Source organism: Mesoplodon densirostris, chromosome 11 (assembly GCF_025265405.1).
Source record: "Mesoplodon densirostris isolate mMesDen1 chromosome 11, mMesDen1 primary haplotype, whole genome shotgun sequence".
Lineage (NCBI taxonomy): Eukaryota > Metazoa > Chordata > Mammalia > Artiodactyla > Ziphiidae > Mesoplodon > Mesoplodon densirostris.
The window spans coordinates 79,966,159-79,987,022 of NC_082671.1; the positions used below are offsets into that span (position 1 = coordinate 79,966,159).

Sequence of the window (20,864 nt, forward strand, 5' to 3'; positions counted from 1 at the left end):
ACAGTCAACTCACTTATCAGATAAAGGATAATCGTGAACTTTTTTTTTAATCATCCATTCATTGCAACCTCCAATCTATTGATATATATGAGCCAAAGACCCAAGGTTTGCATGCTGATTTTTCTGCAACTTTAATTTCATGGTTCAGATCTTATCATTACTCACAATAGAACATCCAGTTGTGCAGATTGAAATTAATTTGAGAATAAAATGAAGGACAGATGAGAAATATGAGAGAGGATTTGAGTCATTCAAATAGCAAAGGTGTAAGACCTGATATAATTAAACCTTGTTGAGGTCTTAGTTATTAGGCCAAAGTTAAAGGCTAAGTTTTAAAATCCATTGGTCTTATATGTAAGTATCATTTGCTCCATTGTGCTACTGTATGAATTTATTGTCCCTATTTTTTTTAAAGCATACTTGGGTCTTGTTTGAATTTTTTATTTAATTAATGTTTTGGACAGTTTGTAATTATGTATTTTACAGATGAATGTGTATATATACATATATATATATACACACACACACGTGCGTGGACACTTTTGTACACTTGACACTGTCATATAACAGGAGTAACCTAAAGAATTTTTGGATGTTTTATTTGCTTCAGCATTTAAAAGAGATTTAATTTATATTTGAATTATCTGAGGAAAAACCTTAACATATAATTCATATTCTAAAAACTATGAATACTTAAAGATTTTTTTGATTTATTTACATTTCAGCATAGATATGTAGACATAAAATTGATTTTATTCAGTTAAGGAACTTACTCTTAAGGCTAACGTACAGATAGTGAGTGAGAATTCACTAACTAGACTTACTCTAAATGTTTAGGTTGATAGAAAAATCAAGAACTGTATATAGACAGTCCTAGCTTTGCACTTAAGTGAAGATAGGGTTCCAATATGGACAAGTTTCAGTTAACATCGTACCATGCGAAGTTGAGAACTGCCTATATGATAAAAACATTTTTGTCCATAAAGACCATTCCCCAGTATTCTTCATTATAAGTAGTAGTTTTTATAATGTTAATAATTTCATCAGTAGCTGAAATATATAAAAACATAATTTTGTCTGAGAAATGGGTTTCTCTTCCACAAGTTCTCCAGGCACTGCCTTTAAAGATGTTAGAATAGCCATATCCACATAGAACAAGATTATTCAATGAATGAGGAATATAATTGTGTAGATGCTATAGATACCCAGAAAATCAATTTTCTGTCTGCTACAGTTGAACAATTGACAAATCAAATAGCTTTATTAGCTTTATTAAAAGTTGTATTAAAATAATAGGTCCATCAATAATTCATGTTTTATATCAGCACTTGGGACAAGTAAAGCAGAATTCTAATTTTTTAATGCCATGAATATATTTACATCTTTATGGAACAATATAGTGTTGACATTAAGTGTAACTTCCTCTGAAATCATATTTAAGTATTTGTAAATATTTGGAAACATATATCCCATAATTAAATTATTGGTAAATTTAGAAATGTGATTTATTTCTGATATTGATTGCTTTAGAATTATAAAAAGAAACATCCCTTTTAAGTAACATGATGGACCCCTTTTGTGAATTGTCTAAAGTTTTATATGCAATACTCTCTACAGCCGAACAGTTTACAAGACTCTGGACCACAGGAAAGTGAAGTAACACCAGAAAATATCTTAACTGTAGCCAAGGATCCAAGATATGCCAGATATCTCAAAATGGTTCAAGTGGTAAGCTAATTTGGTCTGTCTTCTCTGTCTAGCAGCCTCCTCTGAAATTCTTAACCCTGGAGGTTTCATTGTTATTTTTTCAATCTGAGAAAACTGCTAAACCGAGTGACCAAGTTTTCTACTCTCTTACTTCTTTTCTATGTTTAATGAATACCCTGATAAAGAGTAAGCAGAAGTCAAATCTTTCTAATTAAAACTGACCTCACACTTCAAATTAACATACTTTAGTATAGATTTATGTAAATTTTTTGCGTTACGTAATCTTTGCAAATCTTGGATATATCAGAGGAATGAAAGTGGACTGTTCACTTAGTAAATCGTATGGCTTTAGCTTAATTTCCTGTATGCTAACACAAATGGTTTTTTGTGTATTTTTATTCTGAATTTCACCTGTCAATAGTTTGGTTCATAGAAAAGAGCATAAGTCACTTGGCCATGTAAGGTAATGCTTTTAATATTATGACTTGAGAATGTGTATTTTTTCTAAGAAATCCTTACATGGTATGATGCAAAAACATACAACACAATATTTGCTCTTCTATAACAGCAGAAGTTAATTTCATTCCTGTAGAAAGTCTTATTACAGTAGTTGAAGGAGCTAGCTGTCCATTTTTCAGTTGATCAAAAAATTAATGCTTCTGTAAAATTCTGTTATCAGGCAAAAGAAGGACTGATATTAAAGAAGAACAGTTTTGTTGTTCTTGGCATTATTTATCACCAAAATAATTTAAAAACTAAGACTGTCTGACAACCAGAAAGAGTAAATTGGCTTATTTAGAAGCTACATTGGTGACAATGGGGAGAAGAAGGTACATTCACTTTTTCTAGCTGTCAGAAGTAGCTGTGTCACTTTCAAAATTCTTCATGGACAGTCAAAGCTCTGGGCTTTAGGCTTTGGGGGAAAAAACAGACTTTGGGTTGAAAATATAAATTTTTTAAAATAATAAAAATAAAATAGAGCTAGTTTGAGTGTGAATCATGATAAATGAATTTTTAAAACTAAAACCCAGGAAAGCTTAAGCTAAGCTTAAAATATGGACTGTTAAAACTATGTCTTTGACACTTTCAAACAAAAGATGAAAAGTTTCAGAGTAACTCTGAAAGGCTTTTTATTTCGTCTCTTCTTGCCTAACCTATATAAAATAGGAAATGGGAAAAATCTACTTGATATCTATGACTGCCTTGAAATATTTGATAGAAGACCACATCTTAGGATAATTGTTATATTCTTAATACATTGCCTCTGACTTTACAAGAATTTGAAAAATCCTCATTTTCCTTTTCAGTATTAATCCACTGTCCTTTTATTCCACAAATATTTATTAAACACTTACCCTAAGGTACCATATTAGATATTGTCTAGATTTATTTAGCCAACTAAGGTTCCCAGACACCACTTGACATTTTTATTTTCGTTATTAATTACTTAGACAAATTTCATTGCTTTTCAGAATTTCATATATAATATATATCATATGTTTGCATGTATATATGTAAATATTCTTCATATATTTATTCTTCTAATCATGTAGCTTACCATCTCACTAGGAATAAAAGCCAAAGTCCTTCAGAGGCCCGTGAGATGCTATACAATTTAGTTCCCTAATTACCTTTCTAATCTCATATCTTCACTCACTCTGCTCCAGCTCTACTGTCCTCCTTGATGTTCCTTGAATAAATATATGGACAGTCGCATGTCTTGGGGCCTTTGCATCAGTTCTCTCTGCCTGAAACACTTTTCCCAAATATCTTTATGGTTTGCTCCCTCTCTTCCGTCAAATATTTGCAGAAATATTACCTTCTTTCTAGTCCCATTCCTTTTACTCCTTCCCTACTATATATTTTTTCATAGAACCATCTAATTATATGCAAAATACTACCTATTTTACGTACATTGTTTGTGTCTCTACTGCTCCTAGAATATACACCTTATTGTTTACTGCCCTATTCCCAGTTCCTAGAACCATACCTGGCACATAGTATTTACCTATGAATGAAAATGACAGTATTTTTCTCTATACTATTTTAATTTTTGATAGGTTTTGGTGATAGGTTTCTTTTTTACACTAGCTGAGTGGTTTTTAGAGTAAAAAACTTGTTCAAGATATAGGTTTCTATTTCCCACTCTACTAAATGAGAATCTCTGCAGTTGGGACTCAGAGCCAGAGCATACGTGCTTTGAGAAATGCTCTTCTGATTAAGAACTGGTTAAAAATATTTTACACTTTTTTGTTGTTTTTTTAATAAATTTATTTATTTAATTTACTTTTGGCTGTGTTGGGTCTCTGTTGCTGTGCGCAGACTTTCTCTAGTTGTGGCGAGCGGGGGCTACTCTTCATTGCAGTGCGCGGGCTTCTCATTGCAGTGGCTTCTCTTGTTGTGGAGCACAGGCTCTAGGCATATGGGCTTTGGTAGTTGTGGCACGTGGGCTCAGTAGCTGTGGCTCACAGGCTCTAGAGTGCAGGCTCAGTAGTTGTGGTGCACGGACTTAGTTGCTCCGTGGCATGTGAGATCTTCCCAGACCAGGGCTCGAACCCGTGTCCCCTGCATTGGCAAGCAGATTCTTAACCACTGCACCACCAGGAAAGCCCCTTTACACTGTTTTATAACACCAAATAATTTTTATCTCAAAACATTTAAGAAGTAATAGTTAGTTTTATTTCTTATTTTTTAAACTATCTAATTCTATAGCAGTATCTGGCACTTAGCTTTAGCCCATCCTTTTTGCTTGGTGTCACCATGAGCAGGGGTTTAATTTTTTCTGCCTCAGACTTTTTTATGTTTTTAGCCCCATTTCCTTGATTTTAGTCCTTTTTCTCCCTTCTGCCTTTGGTACGGGTGTTTCTAATTCCTGAACATTTCCAGTGTTCTGGAAATGCTGCTTCTTTGTGGTATCCTCCTCTTCAGGCACATGGACTTGGCCTTCCTTTGCTATGCTAAGTCATCATTCTTTTATCTGCTTTTAATTTCCATGTATTGTGGTTCGTGTATGCCTCTTAGTCATTAAAATTGGAGTTCGTGTTATTTCTTTTTGCCTTATTGTTTGGGGGTAATAATTTTCAAGTAGAAAGCAGGGACCAACATCTTTGCTTTGAAATTATAAGTTCATCCAAGTTAAACTTAATTTTATTGTTTTTAGTTCATCATGCCAACCTGTATCCCAGAATCTTATTACCCAACTTTTGTTTCCTATTGCTCCCTGTCCTACATTTCATTCTTCAAACAAAACCACAAAACTTTCTCAATATAAGCTCCATGCTTTCCCACCTCTGAATCTGGATCCCCCTTCTCTTGACCACTGCATGTCCAAATTCTACTCATCTGACATGTTCCTATGAACACTTTCACTAAATTATCCCAGATTCTGAACCCACCAACACATAAAGCCAGAAGTCTCCCTTCATCTATCTGTCCAACCACTTTATCTGTATTTTCTCTCACTTCATATCTTGTTCTTTGATAATTTTAAAATATTTTTATCTACTTGTGTTGAAAAGGAAATGAGTGGAAGAACTATATCTTGATTGATCTTTGTATTCACTTTAACACCTTACCTAAAAAGGTGCTCAATCAATATTTGTTTTTTGGTTGGTGGTTTTTTGTTTGTTTGTTTTGTTTGTTTTTTGGTTGTTTGGGGTTTTTTTGGCCGAGCTGTGTGGCATGCAGGGATCTTACTTCCCTGACCAGGGATCAAACTGGTGCCCACTGCACTGGACTGCCAGGGAAGTCCCAATATTTGTTGAATGTACTATTTTATCCTGCATATTATAACTCTCTTTCTCAACTTTGTGTCCCCCAGAAATGTACAGATGTGCTCCTATTTCTTCAAGTTACTGATTTAAAATGTTTTGTAGAACCAAACCAAGAATAGACCAAGTAGAGGTCTCCCTCAAGGTTGATGTGAACCTGCCAATGTTTATTCTTTCGATGATAGTTATTAAGCCATCTATAAATCCACTATTTGTCCTGTTTCCTAAGAATATCATGAGTGACTGTCAAAATATCCAACCAGAGATGTAGCAACATGTTTGACAGTGCCCAGGATTGTCTTTCATTGGCATAGTCACTACTAGAGTTCCTATCACTTCTGCATCATCATTCAGTTCTGGCTTTTTGTTTAAATTTAAGTATGAAATCGTTAAATCAGTTCCCCTCATTGCTTCCTCTATTTGTTGGAGGATGAAATTTTCAACAGGGTAACTTAGGAATTTATCAGATGCTCTGATTTGAACAAAATTTAGCTGCCAGTACAGGTAAAGAGCTAATGTCTCCACGCATCACGGCGGTATCTTATCCCTGTGCTTGTTTGCAACATGTTTTAGGAAAACTTGACCTAAATCCTGCTTCTGTTCAGGTGGCCAAAAAGTATGTTCCTTCGGATAGTACAACTATTGCCTTATTTTTTATTTATTTATTTATTTTTTTTTTGGCGGTACGTGGGCCTCTCACTGTTGTGGCCTCTCACGGACCCAGCTGCTCTGCGGCATGTGGGATCTTCCCGGACCGGGGCACAAACCCGCGTCCCCTGCATCGGCAGGCGGACTCTCAACCACTGCGCCACCAGGGAAGCCTATTGCCTTCTTTTAACCTCATTTAGGGATTCCTTTATCCCATGTTCAAGAATTTCCATATACATGTGTATGTATTGGTTTAAAGGTATCTTCCGCCTTCCATTATAAAACATTGTAAGATACTCCTTTCAAATGCCAGTTCCCATTCATGGATTCCTAAGTGTTAATCCCTGAGATTTACTTATGTTGAAATTTCAGGTTTGCTATATACAAATAGACACATACACACTTTTTTTAAAGCTATTGGATTTTTTTTTCTATTTGTTTATATCTCTTCTCTTAATCAGTACCTGATAGTTCTTTTACTCTGCTTTTCTCCCCTGTGGTGTTATTATTGTTCATAGTCTTACAGTTTTTTTTTTTTTTTTTTTTTTTTCCTTTTTGCGTTATGTGGGCCTCTCACTGTTGTGGCCTCTCCCGCCGCGGAGCACAGGCTCCGGACGCGCAGGCCCAGCGGCCATGGCTCACGGGCCCAGCCGCTCCGTGGCATATGGGATCCTCCCAGACCGGGGCACGAACCCGTATCCCCTGCATCGGCAGGCGGACTCTCAACCACTGCGCCACCAGGGAGGCCCAGTCTTACAGTTTTAATTGAGGAATTTTTTTATCCTTTGATTTCAGTTTAAAGCCCCTTGATCATACCTATGGGTCTTGCTAAGCATAAAATTTTGGTTCTTCTGAACTACTTAACTCTTTTCCAGGAGTATAATCATTCTAGTGTCAGAAGTCATCACCTAAAATATTGATTTAGCAGCATCTGCATAGCTAGTTGTGTTTCCTGTATCTGTATTTTAACAAAACTATTAACTGTAAAGAACAAATTACGATACTACCCTGCTTTAGAAAATGCCTCACAGGAGTAGAGAAGAGTCATTAGAGACCCATTGCAATCTGTATTATTGAATCTTCCAATTTCTGTCATTGACATGGGAAGAATCTAGATAGCTTTGTATCTCTATACTCCAGGATAGTAAATTGCCTCCTGTTTTTTTGTGTTAGTCTTCTATGCTGTTTATTCTTCCAAGGTGATTCAGTTCTTTGAGAGTGACTGAGAACAAATAGGGTTCAGAGGGATATAGGTAGAAAGAAAAACAGATTTGATGTAAGAGCCTAACCCCAGCTAATTCTAGAGAGTAGCTTTATTAGAAATTGCCTTATCAATACTAGAAAGTGTTTCACTTTCCCAAAAAGATTGTAGATTTTCATTAAAATGCCCAATTTCTCTCAACCTCAGAGGGTGACTAAGGTTTCTCTTGCTTACCCACCACTAAAAATTTAGTTTTAGTTATTAACATGGAGAAAGACCATATCAGCATAATTCATCAAATGAGTTCTGTTTTGTCTATTGGTATGATCTCAAGTAGTTTATGACCCACCATACCATTACTATGGATGCATGTTATCAAAGCTGAGTTTTAGAAGCCTGCATTCTGGAATTTAGGGAATTGTTTGTATCAACAAAAGGAAAGATAGCATGGTCTCCTGAAAACCTGTCTTTCTGAAAAAATCACTGTATACCAACAATATAAAAATCTACTCCTAAGATCCCCCAAATAACCATTCTGTACCCAAGAGGGAATTAACAGTGCCACAAGTTCTCTCCGCTACTAAGGACAGTAATAGGATTTCTTTCATTTTTAATTGCCTTTATATTTTTGCCATTTAAAAATATGAGTTGCTGCTCCATAAGCAGTCTTTCTTATACCTGTAATTCCACATATGCTTAGTTTCTCATCTTTTTCCAAAATATAATATTCTTCCACTCAGCATCTTAATACTTACTAAGTCCTCAACCCTCTTGTAATCTTTTCTCTTCCTTCCTTCCTGAATCGTTATTTAGAACTATGTCATTCTCTCTCATAAGACAGTGAGTGTGTTTCTCAAGCACTTTCAGCTTCTCCACTTGTATAAAAGTTTGAATTTGCTGACTACCCATGTAGTGATCACTCACTTCAGATAGGAAGACATAGGAAGTCCTGTAACTTACAAACCCTGATGTTTTAAAAAAAATAATTTGGGCTTTCTGGGTATCAGGATGAACTACAGTCTTTTTTGGCTTTCTTTGTAAGCTGCCCTGAAAACTTCCTCTTCCTGGGTCCTAGATATCTCCTGGAATGTATTGCTTTTATATTTGCCTTTCCTCACTTGTCATATACCTGCAAATCTACTTTAGAGACTAGGTAATTAAAACTGCTTAATATAAACTCCTTTAAACAGAAGCCAACACAATCTTTCAAATGTCACAAGTACCAATGCACAGAGGAATAAGCTGTGCCCTTCTTTTTGGTCTCTGTACCTCTTTCTGTCACCCCTGGATTACTACCTTCTGTGAGGTACAAAATGATTACAGTTCCAGGAAGTAGTTACCTATGAGACAATTTGAATGCCTCAGGGTACACACCAAGATCTTTACTTCGTACTTCTGGGATGCAACATGCTATATAGTTTCTTAGCTTTGTCATGCAATCCTGTGTGACCATATTCAGACCATATTGGCTCTTAAGTTCTCAGTCCCCTCAAACATAAATAAAATGATATCTAAAGTTCTCTACATTTATGATCCATTAATTGATCTCCAAATTTGGATCTCATTATTAATGAATGTTCCTGGAACACCTGCCGGCGTTTACTGGGTTTTTTTTTTTCCTTTTAAAGCAAGTTTTACAGAAGATTTTTCAGTGAGTAATAATGTTGTGTTCCAAATATGGCAGGTAATTGATTCTGATATAATGTTTGTTGTCATAATAGTGCAGCACAAGTCTTTACTAAATTACATATTGCATTTATAACTTAACTGGAATTGTGTGCATAGATCACTTTTCCAACAGTTCTCCCCTTTTTACTGGCAGAGCTTGGTGAATCCTTTGCCAGTAATAAATTGTGCATTGGGAAAATTTGACTTCCACATTAAGAAGCTAATGACTTGTATTTTTTGAAACCATATTTGCCAAAACAGTCTCTTTGGACACTTAGTTTTTTTTTAAAAGCTCTATTTTCTTTGGCTGGCTTAAAATGTGAATTGAATAATCTTGGTTCTGGTGGTTCTGATGCATCTGTTGCCAGCAGTGGATGTTGGCCTGGGGAAATGTGAGTTCCATTACCTAAGGAAAGAATCTTCAACTGATTATTAAAGATGTTCATCAAGAAATTATATACCTTGGACCTGGGGAAACTAATCAAGCATGAAGTGTAGAGTACTCTTTAGATAAGGTATAGTTTTTTAAGAGTAATTAAGGGCTTTAAAACCTTGTTTGGGACATGACCCACATGTGACTTCCCATGTTCTAGAGAGTTCCAGGGTAGGTTTCTCATCAGTGGTTGGCAGTATAGTCAAAAGGAGGGGCTACTGGTTCATATATAGTCAGAGCTATGGAAAACACTGGTGCAGATTTAGTTTAACTTTTATATGCTATTTTTTATTTTTATTTTTAATTCTGTAGGTATTTTAATATGTGTTTTGTTTATAATAGCTAAAGTTTACTAACCAGTATCAAGGTCAGTATTTTTTGACTACATAAAGGTTTGGGGTTAGACAATTTCCTCTGGGGTTTTAGCATCACACTGTTCATTGAAGGTAAAAGCTAGCATGTACAATGACTGATTTCCCACACATACGAATGTAGATAAAGAAAAGATACAGGCGAACATACATATCTGTTTAATTAGTTGTGTAATTTAGCCAGCTTTGAAAATTGAAAAGGGAAAATACTTTATCCTTCTCACTTCCATTTCCATTTGACTATAAAAGAGAGAATGGTATAAAAAAGCAGAATGGTAAACTGCATGAGTAGTAACTTTGAGATGGCATAAGTGGAGATCAAGTGACCACAGTTATCCTGCTTCCTTTACATTCTATCTTGCATCAAATGCAAGAAGGATTGGATAGAGATTTTCCCTAAGGCAGAAAACAGTGACAGCTACCAATTGAGAGCCCCTGAGGTAACAGCCTATGCTTTGCCATGGCCTGAGTATCTGGAAAACCTAGAAACGGGTACTTTTTGTTATATCTTTGGCAACAAACAAACAAACAAACAAAAACAAAACAAAATCTACCCAAGTTACTTATTCTCTGCTAAAGTCAGTGAACTAACCTCTAAGGAAACCATGTGTAAAGAATTATTATGCCAGTTTTCCAGATTATGATTTTTCAATATTATGGCTTCCTTTTGAATCCTTCCCGAGTTTCCTTGAAATTGAAAGTTAGGGAGGCCAGAACCAGTCATACCATGTACACATTTAAGGTTAAGAAGTATTGCTTTATGATGTACTTACCCTTTTGTTTATTCCTTATTTTACTTTTCTCATATGTTTTTCTTAGAGAGCAGTAAACAATAATATTGCTAAATTCAGGTTTTAAATTTCTTGCTTTCCTGATGTATTTGTTTTCCTGATTTCTTGTTTTCCTTAGAACACTAAAGGGAAAACACATAGTGGGCAGACCCTACAAAGTTAGATGGTTGTCAGTATCCATTTGGTTATATTATATGCACCTGCCTTGATGCTTATCTATTCCTCACATTTTCTTCACTAATACCACTTTTGCCATAATCATACTGCTCAGAATATTTTAATGCTTGCATATTTTCCGTTATAGCTATCCTTGTGTGGCATTCAATTGCCATGAAAGTACTTTTTTTTAAGTTTCTTTGCACCTCTTTTTTTTTTTTTGGCTGCGTCGGATCTTTGTTGCAGCGCATGGGCTCTTTGTTGTGGCATGCAGGCTTCCCTCTAGCTGTGGTGCACGGGCTCTAGAGCACATGGGCTCAGTAGTTGTGGCATGCAGGCCGCATGTGGCATGTGAGATTTGGTTACCCAACCAGGGATCGAACCTGCATCCCCTGCATTGGAAAGTGGATTCTTAACCACTGGACCGTAAGGGAAGTCCCGCCATGCAAGTATTGATTTGAATAATTTGTTGATAGGAACTAGTTGTTTATCCATAACTGGGTTTTTTTGTTTTTTTTTTTCTGGTACGTGGACCTCTCACTGTTGTGGCCTCTCCCGTTGTGGAGCACAGGCTCCGGACGCGCAGGCTCAGCGGCCATGGCTCACGGGCCTAGCCGCTCCACAGCATGTGGGATCTTCCCAGACCGGGGCACGAACCCATGTCCCCTGCATTGGCAGGCGGACTCTCAACCATTGCGCCACCAGGGAAGCCCCATAACTGTTTTTATTTATGGTGCTTATAACCTCTGGAAAATATATACATATTTTGAACTGTGAACTTCAGGAGGGTTTAGAATTCTCAGTCATATTTGATGAATGGTCATATATCAACAAGCCAGTGTACACAGATGCCAGTCTCTCTTAGAGTTGTAGGGGGATATTTGGTTGCTGTATGAATTCTTTGATTTTTAGTAATGTATCAGATAATTTAAATTAATTTAAATAAAACAATTTAAAGGAGGAGTAAGTGCAACACAAGAGAATTCGGGCACAAAATAATCTTTTAAAAATAATTCATAAGGTAATTTAGGATGCTAAATTTGTCAAATCAGTTTTTCTTAAAACTGTGTATAAAGAGATTATATTTCTTTAGGAATTTATTCTCCATATCATATTTTTGTATCATCAGTATCATATATAAAGTAATTTAGATACTGTGTGGGACAGTTTATCTGAAACAGTCCTTTCAAGCCGAAACATTTAATTATGTATTTCAGTTTATTTATTTTGCTAAGTGCCAAAAAAATTTACTTCATCTGCCTTAAATTCATTATAACACCATAACTCTATGCACTTCTCCCCACAAAAGAAGGAAAAAGGAGTAGAAGTAAGCAATCAAATACAGGAGAGAGAACTTTTAGAGGGTAAGCTTAAGGTAGTGTTGAATTTAATAGGAATTTCATTTAAATGATATATAAAATGGAAACCAATAAAGACCAGGGGATTTAGCAGAAAAATATTTTTATCTTTTGACTTCATATCTTTCATTCCAACTAATTTAAACAACTCCTTAACTCTTATGATAGAAGTTGTGACAAAAGGAACAGTACATCGCTATTAAAGTTCATAAGGAAGCTTTTGAAGATTGCTAACAATGACAGTTTTTATACTTGCTGAAATATGCGGTATAGTTCTTTTACTCTGAAACTGACTATAAAATTTTACCCAACTTTGATTTTTCGGTGCCCTTCTATTTTTTTCCTATTGACCACCTTTGCCAGAAATAAGGGCCCTCACATAAAAGTTCTACAGATTGGTGAGGAGGAAATAATAGTAATGTAAATTAAGTAGTTACTTCATTAGATTTACTCTTTTTAGAAATATTGTGATTCTCACCTTAACTATAAATTAGTCTGTCTAAGATTGTGTAAATTAATGGGAGAAAAAGTAAAGACCAGAGAAGCAAATGAGCTATAATAAGGAAGTGGGCTCACCTCAGGTGGGAGAGAAGTGTCTTAGAGGTTTTAAAGACCATCAACTTGAGGAAGACATTTTAGCACCATATTCTGACAAGGATCTCAGTGAAAGCATTCGTAATGGGGTGGAGGCCTGGTACAGAAGATTATTTGTTTTGAATGGATCACAACATCATTTGTAAGTTAATCTTTTGGTAAGTATTATTTTACAGTTTGGAGAAAATGCTAATATGTTAACTATGTTTTTAAAAAAAGTACATTTCAAAATATTGAATTTTATTGGGAGAAAATGAATGAAAATTATCTATTCCTCTACTGGAGGATATCTACATCTTTTGTATTTATCTTAATACTGCAATTTAAAAAAAAATCTCCAGATGTAAATATATCTTACCAAAGTTTTTCATAATGTAAGGCAGCATCCTAACTTTTCTTTTCTTGTTCTTTTCCTAGCCCAAGTTCACAAATTATTTTTATTCAGTTGGTTAGTTAGACCATGTGCTGATGACCCATTGATTCATTGCCCTTCATTGTGGTTCTGAACTCACATGTAATGCCCAGTCTTGGTCATCTCTCTTTGAGTAGGTCCCTATGGATCCCTAAGAGCATTTAATGAAAGACTCATAACACACCAGTTCAGACACATTACCACTGTTGGAAAACTACTTCAAAAGTGAATATTCTGTGGTTTTGATCAGTAGAATCATCCTTATAGTTAAATACTAAGAATTCTATTATGTATAGCTTTTATTACCATATTTGCAGATATTTCATTAAGTCCTCTTTAATAGACACATATAGTAATAATGTTTTCAAAAACTGAACAAGATTCCATCTGAATTTATTATATTGATACTTTTAATTTAAGTAGCAAATTTCAAAATGATTTGCTATAGAAATTCTTTTAAAGTTTTTATTCCTGGAAAGTAAAAGTATAATTAAATTTAGAAAATTCTGTTAATACATATTTCAGAGAACAAATATCATTTGAGTGAAATGAGGGATAGCAAAGCTATAGTGTAACTGACATGTTTATAATGGAGTTCTAGCATTAATTAACCTATCATAGCAAGACTTTAAATTTTAGATATTATCTTTGCTTTATAATGAAGGGAGGAAAATGGGTCTTTCACAGCACCAAATTACTCTGAAATTAACAAATATTTGTGTAGCTACAAAGAAAACACCATGCACTTTTTTGGTCATTACACCTAATATTTATCATGTTAAAATAATATCCAGGGGAAAAATGAACACATGGGGAAATTGATACAGCTGTATTTTGAATATTGTCTCATGACAATAGATGCCTCACTTTTTGAAATAATTTCTTTAAGGGTTTTTCTTGATAAGCATTTAGGTTAACTTTAGTTCCCATTTCTAAAAGGCACAGATGGAACTGCTAACATGTATTTATTTTATGAATAAAGTAATAGTAACTGCCTGGGCCCTGGCCATCATGGCCAGTGTCATTTTTGTCCATTTTATCATGTGATTTGTTCTTACATCTTTAAAGATATCTGATGGACAGTCAGTGAGAAATACTTTCTCACTGGGATACTAATCTCTTGAGATAATCATTGAAAAAGGAATAATTTACTGTTAGCTCCATAGAAACCACTGTATATAGTGCTAGTCAAGATTTGTGAGCTTCTTTTTTGCCCACATATTTAGGTTCAAATAAATGACCCTTGGTGGCAACAGTATCTGATATTGTAATATCAGAGTATAGCATTTTCTAAATCTGTACAAGTCATTAGTAATAAAGCTTCCGTTTTTTTTAGGTAGCCATCGTCCACTTTACAGTGATTAAGAGGTTTATTTAAATTAATTTTGTAGCCCTTCATGGAAAGCTTCCAGAAGGAGATAATTGAACATGTGATTGTTTTTGTTATGATTGTTCAGTAAACATTTATTATCTATTATATAGATTATTTCACCTGAAGATTTTATTCTAAATATAACACCTTACTAATATGATTCATAAAATGCAATATAGGTATTTCAAGTATAGCACTGTTGAAAATCAGAAGGCAAAGAAATGGTTGAGTCCATTTCACTAAGTTAAAATTTAAATAAACGAAGCCTGATTGGAGGACTGGCTGCTTTTTTCCAGCCCATAACATCTTTCCAATTCCTACTCATTCTTTCTTCCTTCAAATGAAAAAAGTACTATCCACCTACCAACTCAATAGATCTTTTCTTTATTGTTTACCTAAGTAGGGGAAAAAACTTCATATTTTCCATCTTTCATAACTGTATTGTGATTCAAGCTCATAAACTGAGAGGAAAAAACTTGAACATATAAGGAGCATTATTTTCTTAACATCTTTATTGGAGTATAATTGCTTTACAGTGGTGTGTTAGTTTCTGCTTTATAACAAAGTGAATCAGCTGTATGTATACATATGTCCCCATATCCCCTCCCTCTTGCGCCTCACTCCCACCCTCCCTATCCCACCCCTCTAGGTGGTCACAGAGCTGATCTCCCTGTGCTATGTGACTGCTTCTCACTAGCTATCTATTTTACATTTGGTAGTGTATATATGTCCATGCCACTCTCTCACTTCGTCCCAGCTTACCCTTCCCCCTCCCCATGTCCTCAAGTCCATTCTCTACATCTGTGTCTTTATTCCTGTCCTGCCCCTAGGTTCTTCAGAACCTTTTTTTTTTTTTAGATTCCATATATATGTGTTAGCATATGGTATTTGTTTTTCTCTTTCTGACTTACTTCACTCTGTATCCACCTCACTACAAATAATTCAATTTCTTTTCTTTTTTTATATAAATTTATTTATTTTATTTTTATTTTTGGCTGTGTTGGGTCTTCGTTGCTGTGCACGGGCTTTCTCTAGTTGCCGCGAGCAGGGGCTACTCTTTGTTGTGGTGCGCATGCTTCTCATTGCGGTGGCTTCTCTTGTTGCGGAGCACAGTCTCTAGGTGCATGGGCTTCAGTAGTTGTGGCACGCAGGCTCTAGAGCTCAGGCTCAGTAGTTGTGGCACACGGGCTTAATTGCTCCGCGGCATGTGGGATCTTCCTGGACCAGGGCTTGAACCCGTGTCCCCTGCATTGGCAGGCGGATTGTTAACCACTGCGCCACCAGGAAATCCTTCGTTTCTTTTTATGGCTGAGTAATATTCCATTGTATATATGTGCCACATCTTTTTTTTTAATGTCTTTATTGGAGTATAATTGCTTTACCATGGTGTGCTTCTGCTGTATAACAAAGTGAATCAGCTATACGTATATATATATCCCCATATCTCTTCCCTCTTGCATCTCCCTCCCTCCCACCCTCCCTATCCCACCCCTCTAGGTGGTCACAAACCACCGAGCTGATCTCCCTGTGCTATGCAGCTGCTTCCCACTAGCTATCGGTTTTACATTTTGTAATGTATATGTGTCCATGCCACTCTCTCACTTTGTCCCAGCTTACCCTTCCCCCTCCCTGTGTCCTCAAGTCCATTCTCTAGTAGGTCTGCTTTATTCCCATCCTGCCCCTAGGTTCTTCAGAGCCTTTTTTTTTTTAAGATTCCATACATCTGTGTTAGCTTATGGTATTTGTTTTTCTCTTTCTGACTTACTTCACTCTATGAGACCCTAGGTCCATCCACCTCACTGCAAGTAACTCAATTTTGTTTCTTTTTAAGGCTGAGTAATATTCCATTCTATATATGTGCCACATCTTCTTTATCCATTCATCTATCAGTGGACACTTAGGTTGCTTCCACATCCTTGCTATTGTAAATAGAGCTGCAATGAACATTGTGGTACATGACTCTTTTGGAATTATGGTTTTCTCAGGGTATATGCCCAGTAGTTGGATTGCTGGGTTGTATGGTAGTTCTATTTTTAGTTTTTTAAGGAACCTCCAGAGTATTATTATTTTTAAAAAGGGAAGTCATTTCTATTAGATTGAGTAAGAGGGTTTTTTCCCCTTCTAATCTAAAACTTTAGGAGAATTTCAACATGATTTTATAAAGGAATTTAGTATCTTGGCTTTCATTAACATAATAACAAATAAATGTAAATATTGGCAGTCCTATAAGCCTCCAATAGTTTTTGTGATATAAGAAAGTAGTGTTTAACTATTAGTGTTGCCATCGTAATTTCATTAGTGTGGCTTCTTTACACACTTTCTCCAGTGACGCAAATACAGACATGATTTTTTGGAACATCAGACTTATGGCTGCCTTTTCTCTTCTTCATTACTTATGTTGGACAAACTGCCATTATCACTTGCCAAAAATAATCCCACAGTTCAGTAGACTTCAGTTTTGAGGTCTCTCATGTCCTCCTTAGACCACCAGTAGCTTTGTCTCTTGGAGATCAGAAATTGGACACTTCTTTTTGATGTTTAACAAACCAGACTCCGTTTCTTAACCTCTAAGGAAGAATATAGCAAAACAACCAATTTTCTAAGCAACATCTCTGGAAACATAGCAGCAAATCTCTTTGGAATGCGTCCTTTGGAACATAGGCCAAATTATTTTTGTATCGAGCTTTTAATCAGATTTGTATTAAGGTGATGATAATAGTAAAGTCTTTAATAGGGTAAGATATTATAGTTATATGTATTTTCCTTTATCTATATTCATATACAGAAATGACTAAAGACTCACCAAACTTTGGTAGTATCTGTATTCTTGTGATGTAACCAGCTTCAAGAAACTAAGGATAAAATATGGAGCTTATAGATTCAGGCTTCTCTTATACTGTAACCAGTTCCATGAAACTAATGATAAAATAGGAAGCTTACCAAATTTCACCAACTTCCCTGTTCCCCAGTTCTCCCTTCCCACCTACTGCCTCCCCCTCTCCAACCCCATACCACTTTCTCTGCTATATTTTAGGAAGCTTTTTTCAATCCTCACTTCTCCTCCCTTCTGTTTTCTCGGCTGTATAACTTATTTATATAACCTTTCCAATGATATCCTGTGGAGATTATGCTAAAGTATAATAAATAAATCACATAGTTGAGTTTGTCAAAAGACCTTTACCATCAAACCATAGTTAATAAAAACTGAGAAGTCTTTTTAAAGTATGACCTTAACTCTTGCTCTTTTTACCATTTCTCCCTAGCACTTCAGAGTTTTTTTAATGAAATGTTTCAAACTCCTAACTTTCCCTGTTATACTAAAGAGTTGAGTGACATTTAATTATCAAGTAAAAATTCCAACCTTGTAGTTCAAGTAGTCAGCTTTCTTCTCTACTACTAAAATTAAATAATTTTGGGCTTCCCTGATGGCGCAATGGTTGAGAGTCTGCCTGCTGATGCAGGGGACACAGGTTCGTGCCCCGGTCCGGGAGGATCCCACATGCTGCGGAGCGGCTGGGCCCGTGAGCCATGGCCACTGAGCCTGTGCGTCCGGAGCCTGTGCTCCGCAATGGGAGAGGCCACAACAGTGAGAGGCCCGCGTACCACAAGAAAAAAAATTAAATAATTTTTATTACAAAGTTATTATTAAGTACATTTTATTTCAAAATCTTTCTCTCAAGTCTTAGCTCCAGATAATATATTTTTAAAGTGGTGCAAATTGTGATCTTGTGCTTACTTTATTCCAAATGGAAGAGTCTGTTCATGCTGGATGCCCCAAAGCAGGTAAGTGCTTGTTTTCTATCTTTCATTTATCCTTAAACCTCATAAGCTAACGAAAGATCCAAAGTTTTATCTTCTAGCTTCTTTGTCTTCTTCTTAACTTTTCAGAATACCTTAAAGATTACCCCATGGAACAGTATTGCTTTCAGAAGTATGGTTTTCAAGAGAATTCTATGATGATGCATTTATTTTTATCCATCTAGTATTTAGGTTGTATTTAAAGTGTCTGTTGTTCGCAGACGTAGAGAATGAACTTGAGGACACGGGGAGGGGGAAGGGTAAGCTGGAACAAAGTGAGAGAGTAGCATTGACATATATACACTACCAAATGTAAAATATATAGCTAGTGGGAAGTAGCCGCATAGCATGAGGAGGGTGGGAGGCAGACGCAAGAGGGAGGGGATATGGGGATATATGTATACGTATAGCTGATTTACTTTGTTATACAGCAGAAACTAACACACCATTGTAAAGCAATTATACTCCAATAAAGATGTTAAAAAAATAAATAAAGTTTCTTGTTATCGGAGTCTTAACAGATTATATTTTACCAATTTATAATATAAAACATAACAGTTATGAAAATGAATACATAGATGGGCCTGTAAATGACAGCCTTGCCTCTTTCAGGAGAGAGTCTTCCTGGTAACCCGTGAATTTGAAAAACAAAAAAACCTTTGCTTTCCCAGCCTCTTGTAACCTAGCAAGCTGTAGAGAACTTGGACTTTTTCTCTTCCATAGCCAAAATAAGAGATTATGGTTGTAGAAGGCATCTAATGACTCTTTCTACAACAGTCTTTTTTGGGCTTTTTTTTTTTTAAAGTGAGGATTAAATTTTTAATACATTTTCTGATTTTAAAAATGAGTATTGTAGTTAATCTGAACTTAATTTGGCAAGATCTGTAACATTTCTATGAGAGATACATGGTCATTAATTTTGAAAGCTCTGCATATTGAATTTATAATCCATTTGACTCTCATATTTTTTACATATACTTGCCTGTATCTCAACACAGATTTATTGGATGAAATGTAAGATAAAATCAGCATTTTGGAGGGAAATAGCTGGACAAGTATATATTTGTTCTTTAAAACATTTTTGAAACAAGCTTATGTATGGATAGATTATTTGAAAATTTATATATATATATTTCTGAGTCTTTGTGTTTTTTATTTTAAATAAGCTCCTATCCCCTCTTCAAGACTCACCTCAGCAAATTCTTTGCTGGTCCTCAACTCAGTCTGCCTTTCCTTGAGTCTAACCTTGCCCATTATGCAGGTCTCTGTTATCAATTTTATGACTGTATTGTGATCATCTTTTTAACACATCTATTAGACTGTGCTCTCTGAGGGCAGGGGCTGATTATGTTGTTATTTTCTCAGCATAAAGCACTGTGCTGCCATTGTGGTGTTAAACATTGAAGTGTGGGATTGTGATATCAGAATTCTACCGCTAACCCCAGTAAGTTTATTTCTAACCCTGTAAGATCCCTGAGACCAGAAAACAGACAATGGACAGCTGCAGAAGAAAGCAAGGGAACCTTAGCTGGGTTAGTGCAGAAACTTCAGGGTAGGGCTCTGCGAAATTGGATGGGAGCATCAGAGCTCCTAAGGGGTCTCTTCTGTACCTTAGGTTCAAAACTGAATGTCACAACTGGCTAGTGACAAGGGAGGGCCAAAGAGAAGAGTATGCAACAGCGTAGAGAGGAGATTGAGCTTTTTCCCATGTGGACTCTGGCTCAGCTTACCCTTTCTGCACGTGGGATGAAAAGATATGAGGGAGAGGGTCCCAACCATGTGTACAGCCTTTTATAGCATGGTGACCCCACTTACTTCTGAAGGTGGTATAATCAAGGTCCTCAAATTTAACACATCTGATTAGTGTTTCCTCATCTTTTGGGGAAGAGGAAGAGTTGAGAAAGAGACTTGATTGCATCTTCTCCCCTTAAAGCTTTATAAGTGAGCTTTCAATAAATGTTTATTTATACATCAAATTAGTCCCCTTTTCAAGTAAATTTGTATTTATTTCTGACATATCCTCTTCTTACTGTTTTGATGTTCTTATCCTGAACTTTGAAATTCACATGTTCTCAATGTTTTTGTGACTTATACACTTCTAGGATTATCATTACATGGTGTTTGTATTGGTATAGAGAAGATGTGTAATATAATCCCAAGAGAGTTCTTGAATTCTGTTTGACCTTTTTGCATAATGTGTCCAAGTGAAATTGGACCATTTGCTTATGAAAAGAACATTGACATAGCTATACTTAAGAGTAGAAAGCTCTGAAATCTTTATTTGAAAAGGCATTTATTCATATTGTTAAGTATTCATGGCACCATCCCAGCCAAGGCCTTAATCATTTGACTTATCAATGTTTTCTTTGTTTTGATGATATAAGAAGAGTGAGAATATAATATCTGGCTTCTATCCAGCAGAATTAGTAATAGATAAACTCAAATGATTTAATCTGGGCTTATGTGGTACTAGATAGCACTGATTCCATTCAGTCAGTTAAAATGTATACCTTATTAGATTATTCAAGTGCTATGCACATACTAATATAAAAGCAAAATAAGAGCTATTTTAAATAATGAACCAT

At 35.7% G+C, this 20,864-nt stretch overlaps 1 protein-coding gene across 2 annotated transcripts in view; it reads left to right on the forward strand.

Moving 5' to 3' along the window:
- The window catches only part of WASHC3 (WASH complex subunit 3), a 51,994-nt gene that overhangs the window by 15,994 nt on the left and 15,136 nt on the right, over positions 1-20,864 (forward strand). For both annotated transcript variants that reach the window (XM_060113070.1, XM_060113069.1), the window contains exon 5: positions 1,618-1,728. In XM_060113070.1, the coding sequence (XP_059969053.1) occupies positions 1,618-1,728 (111 nt within the window). The remainder of the gene's footprint in view (positions 1-1,617; positions 1,729-20,864) is intronic.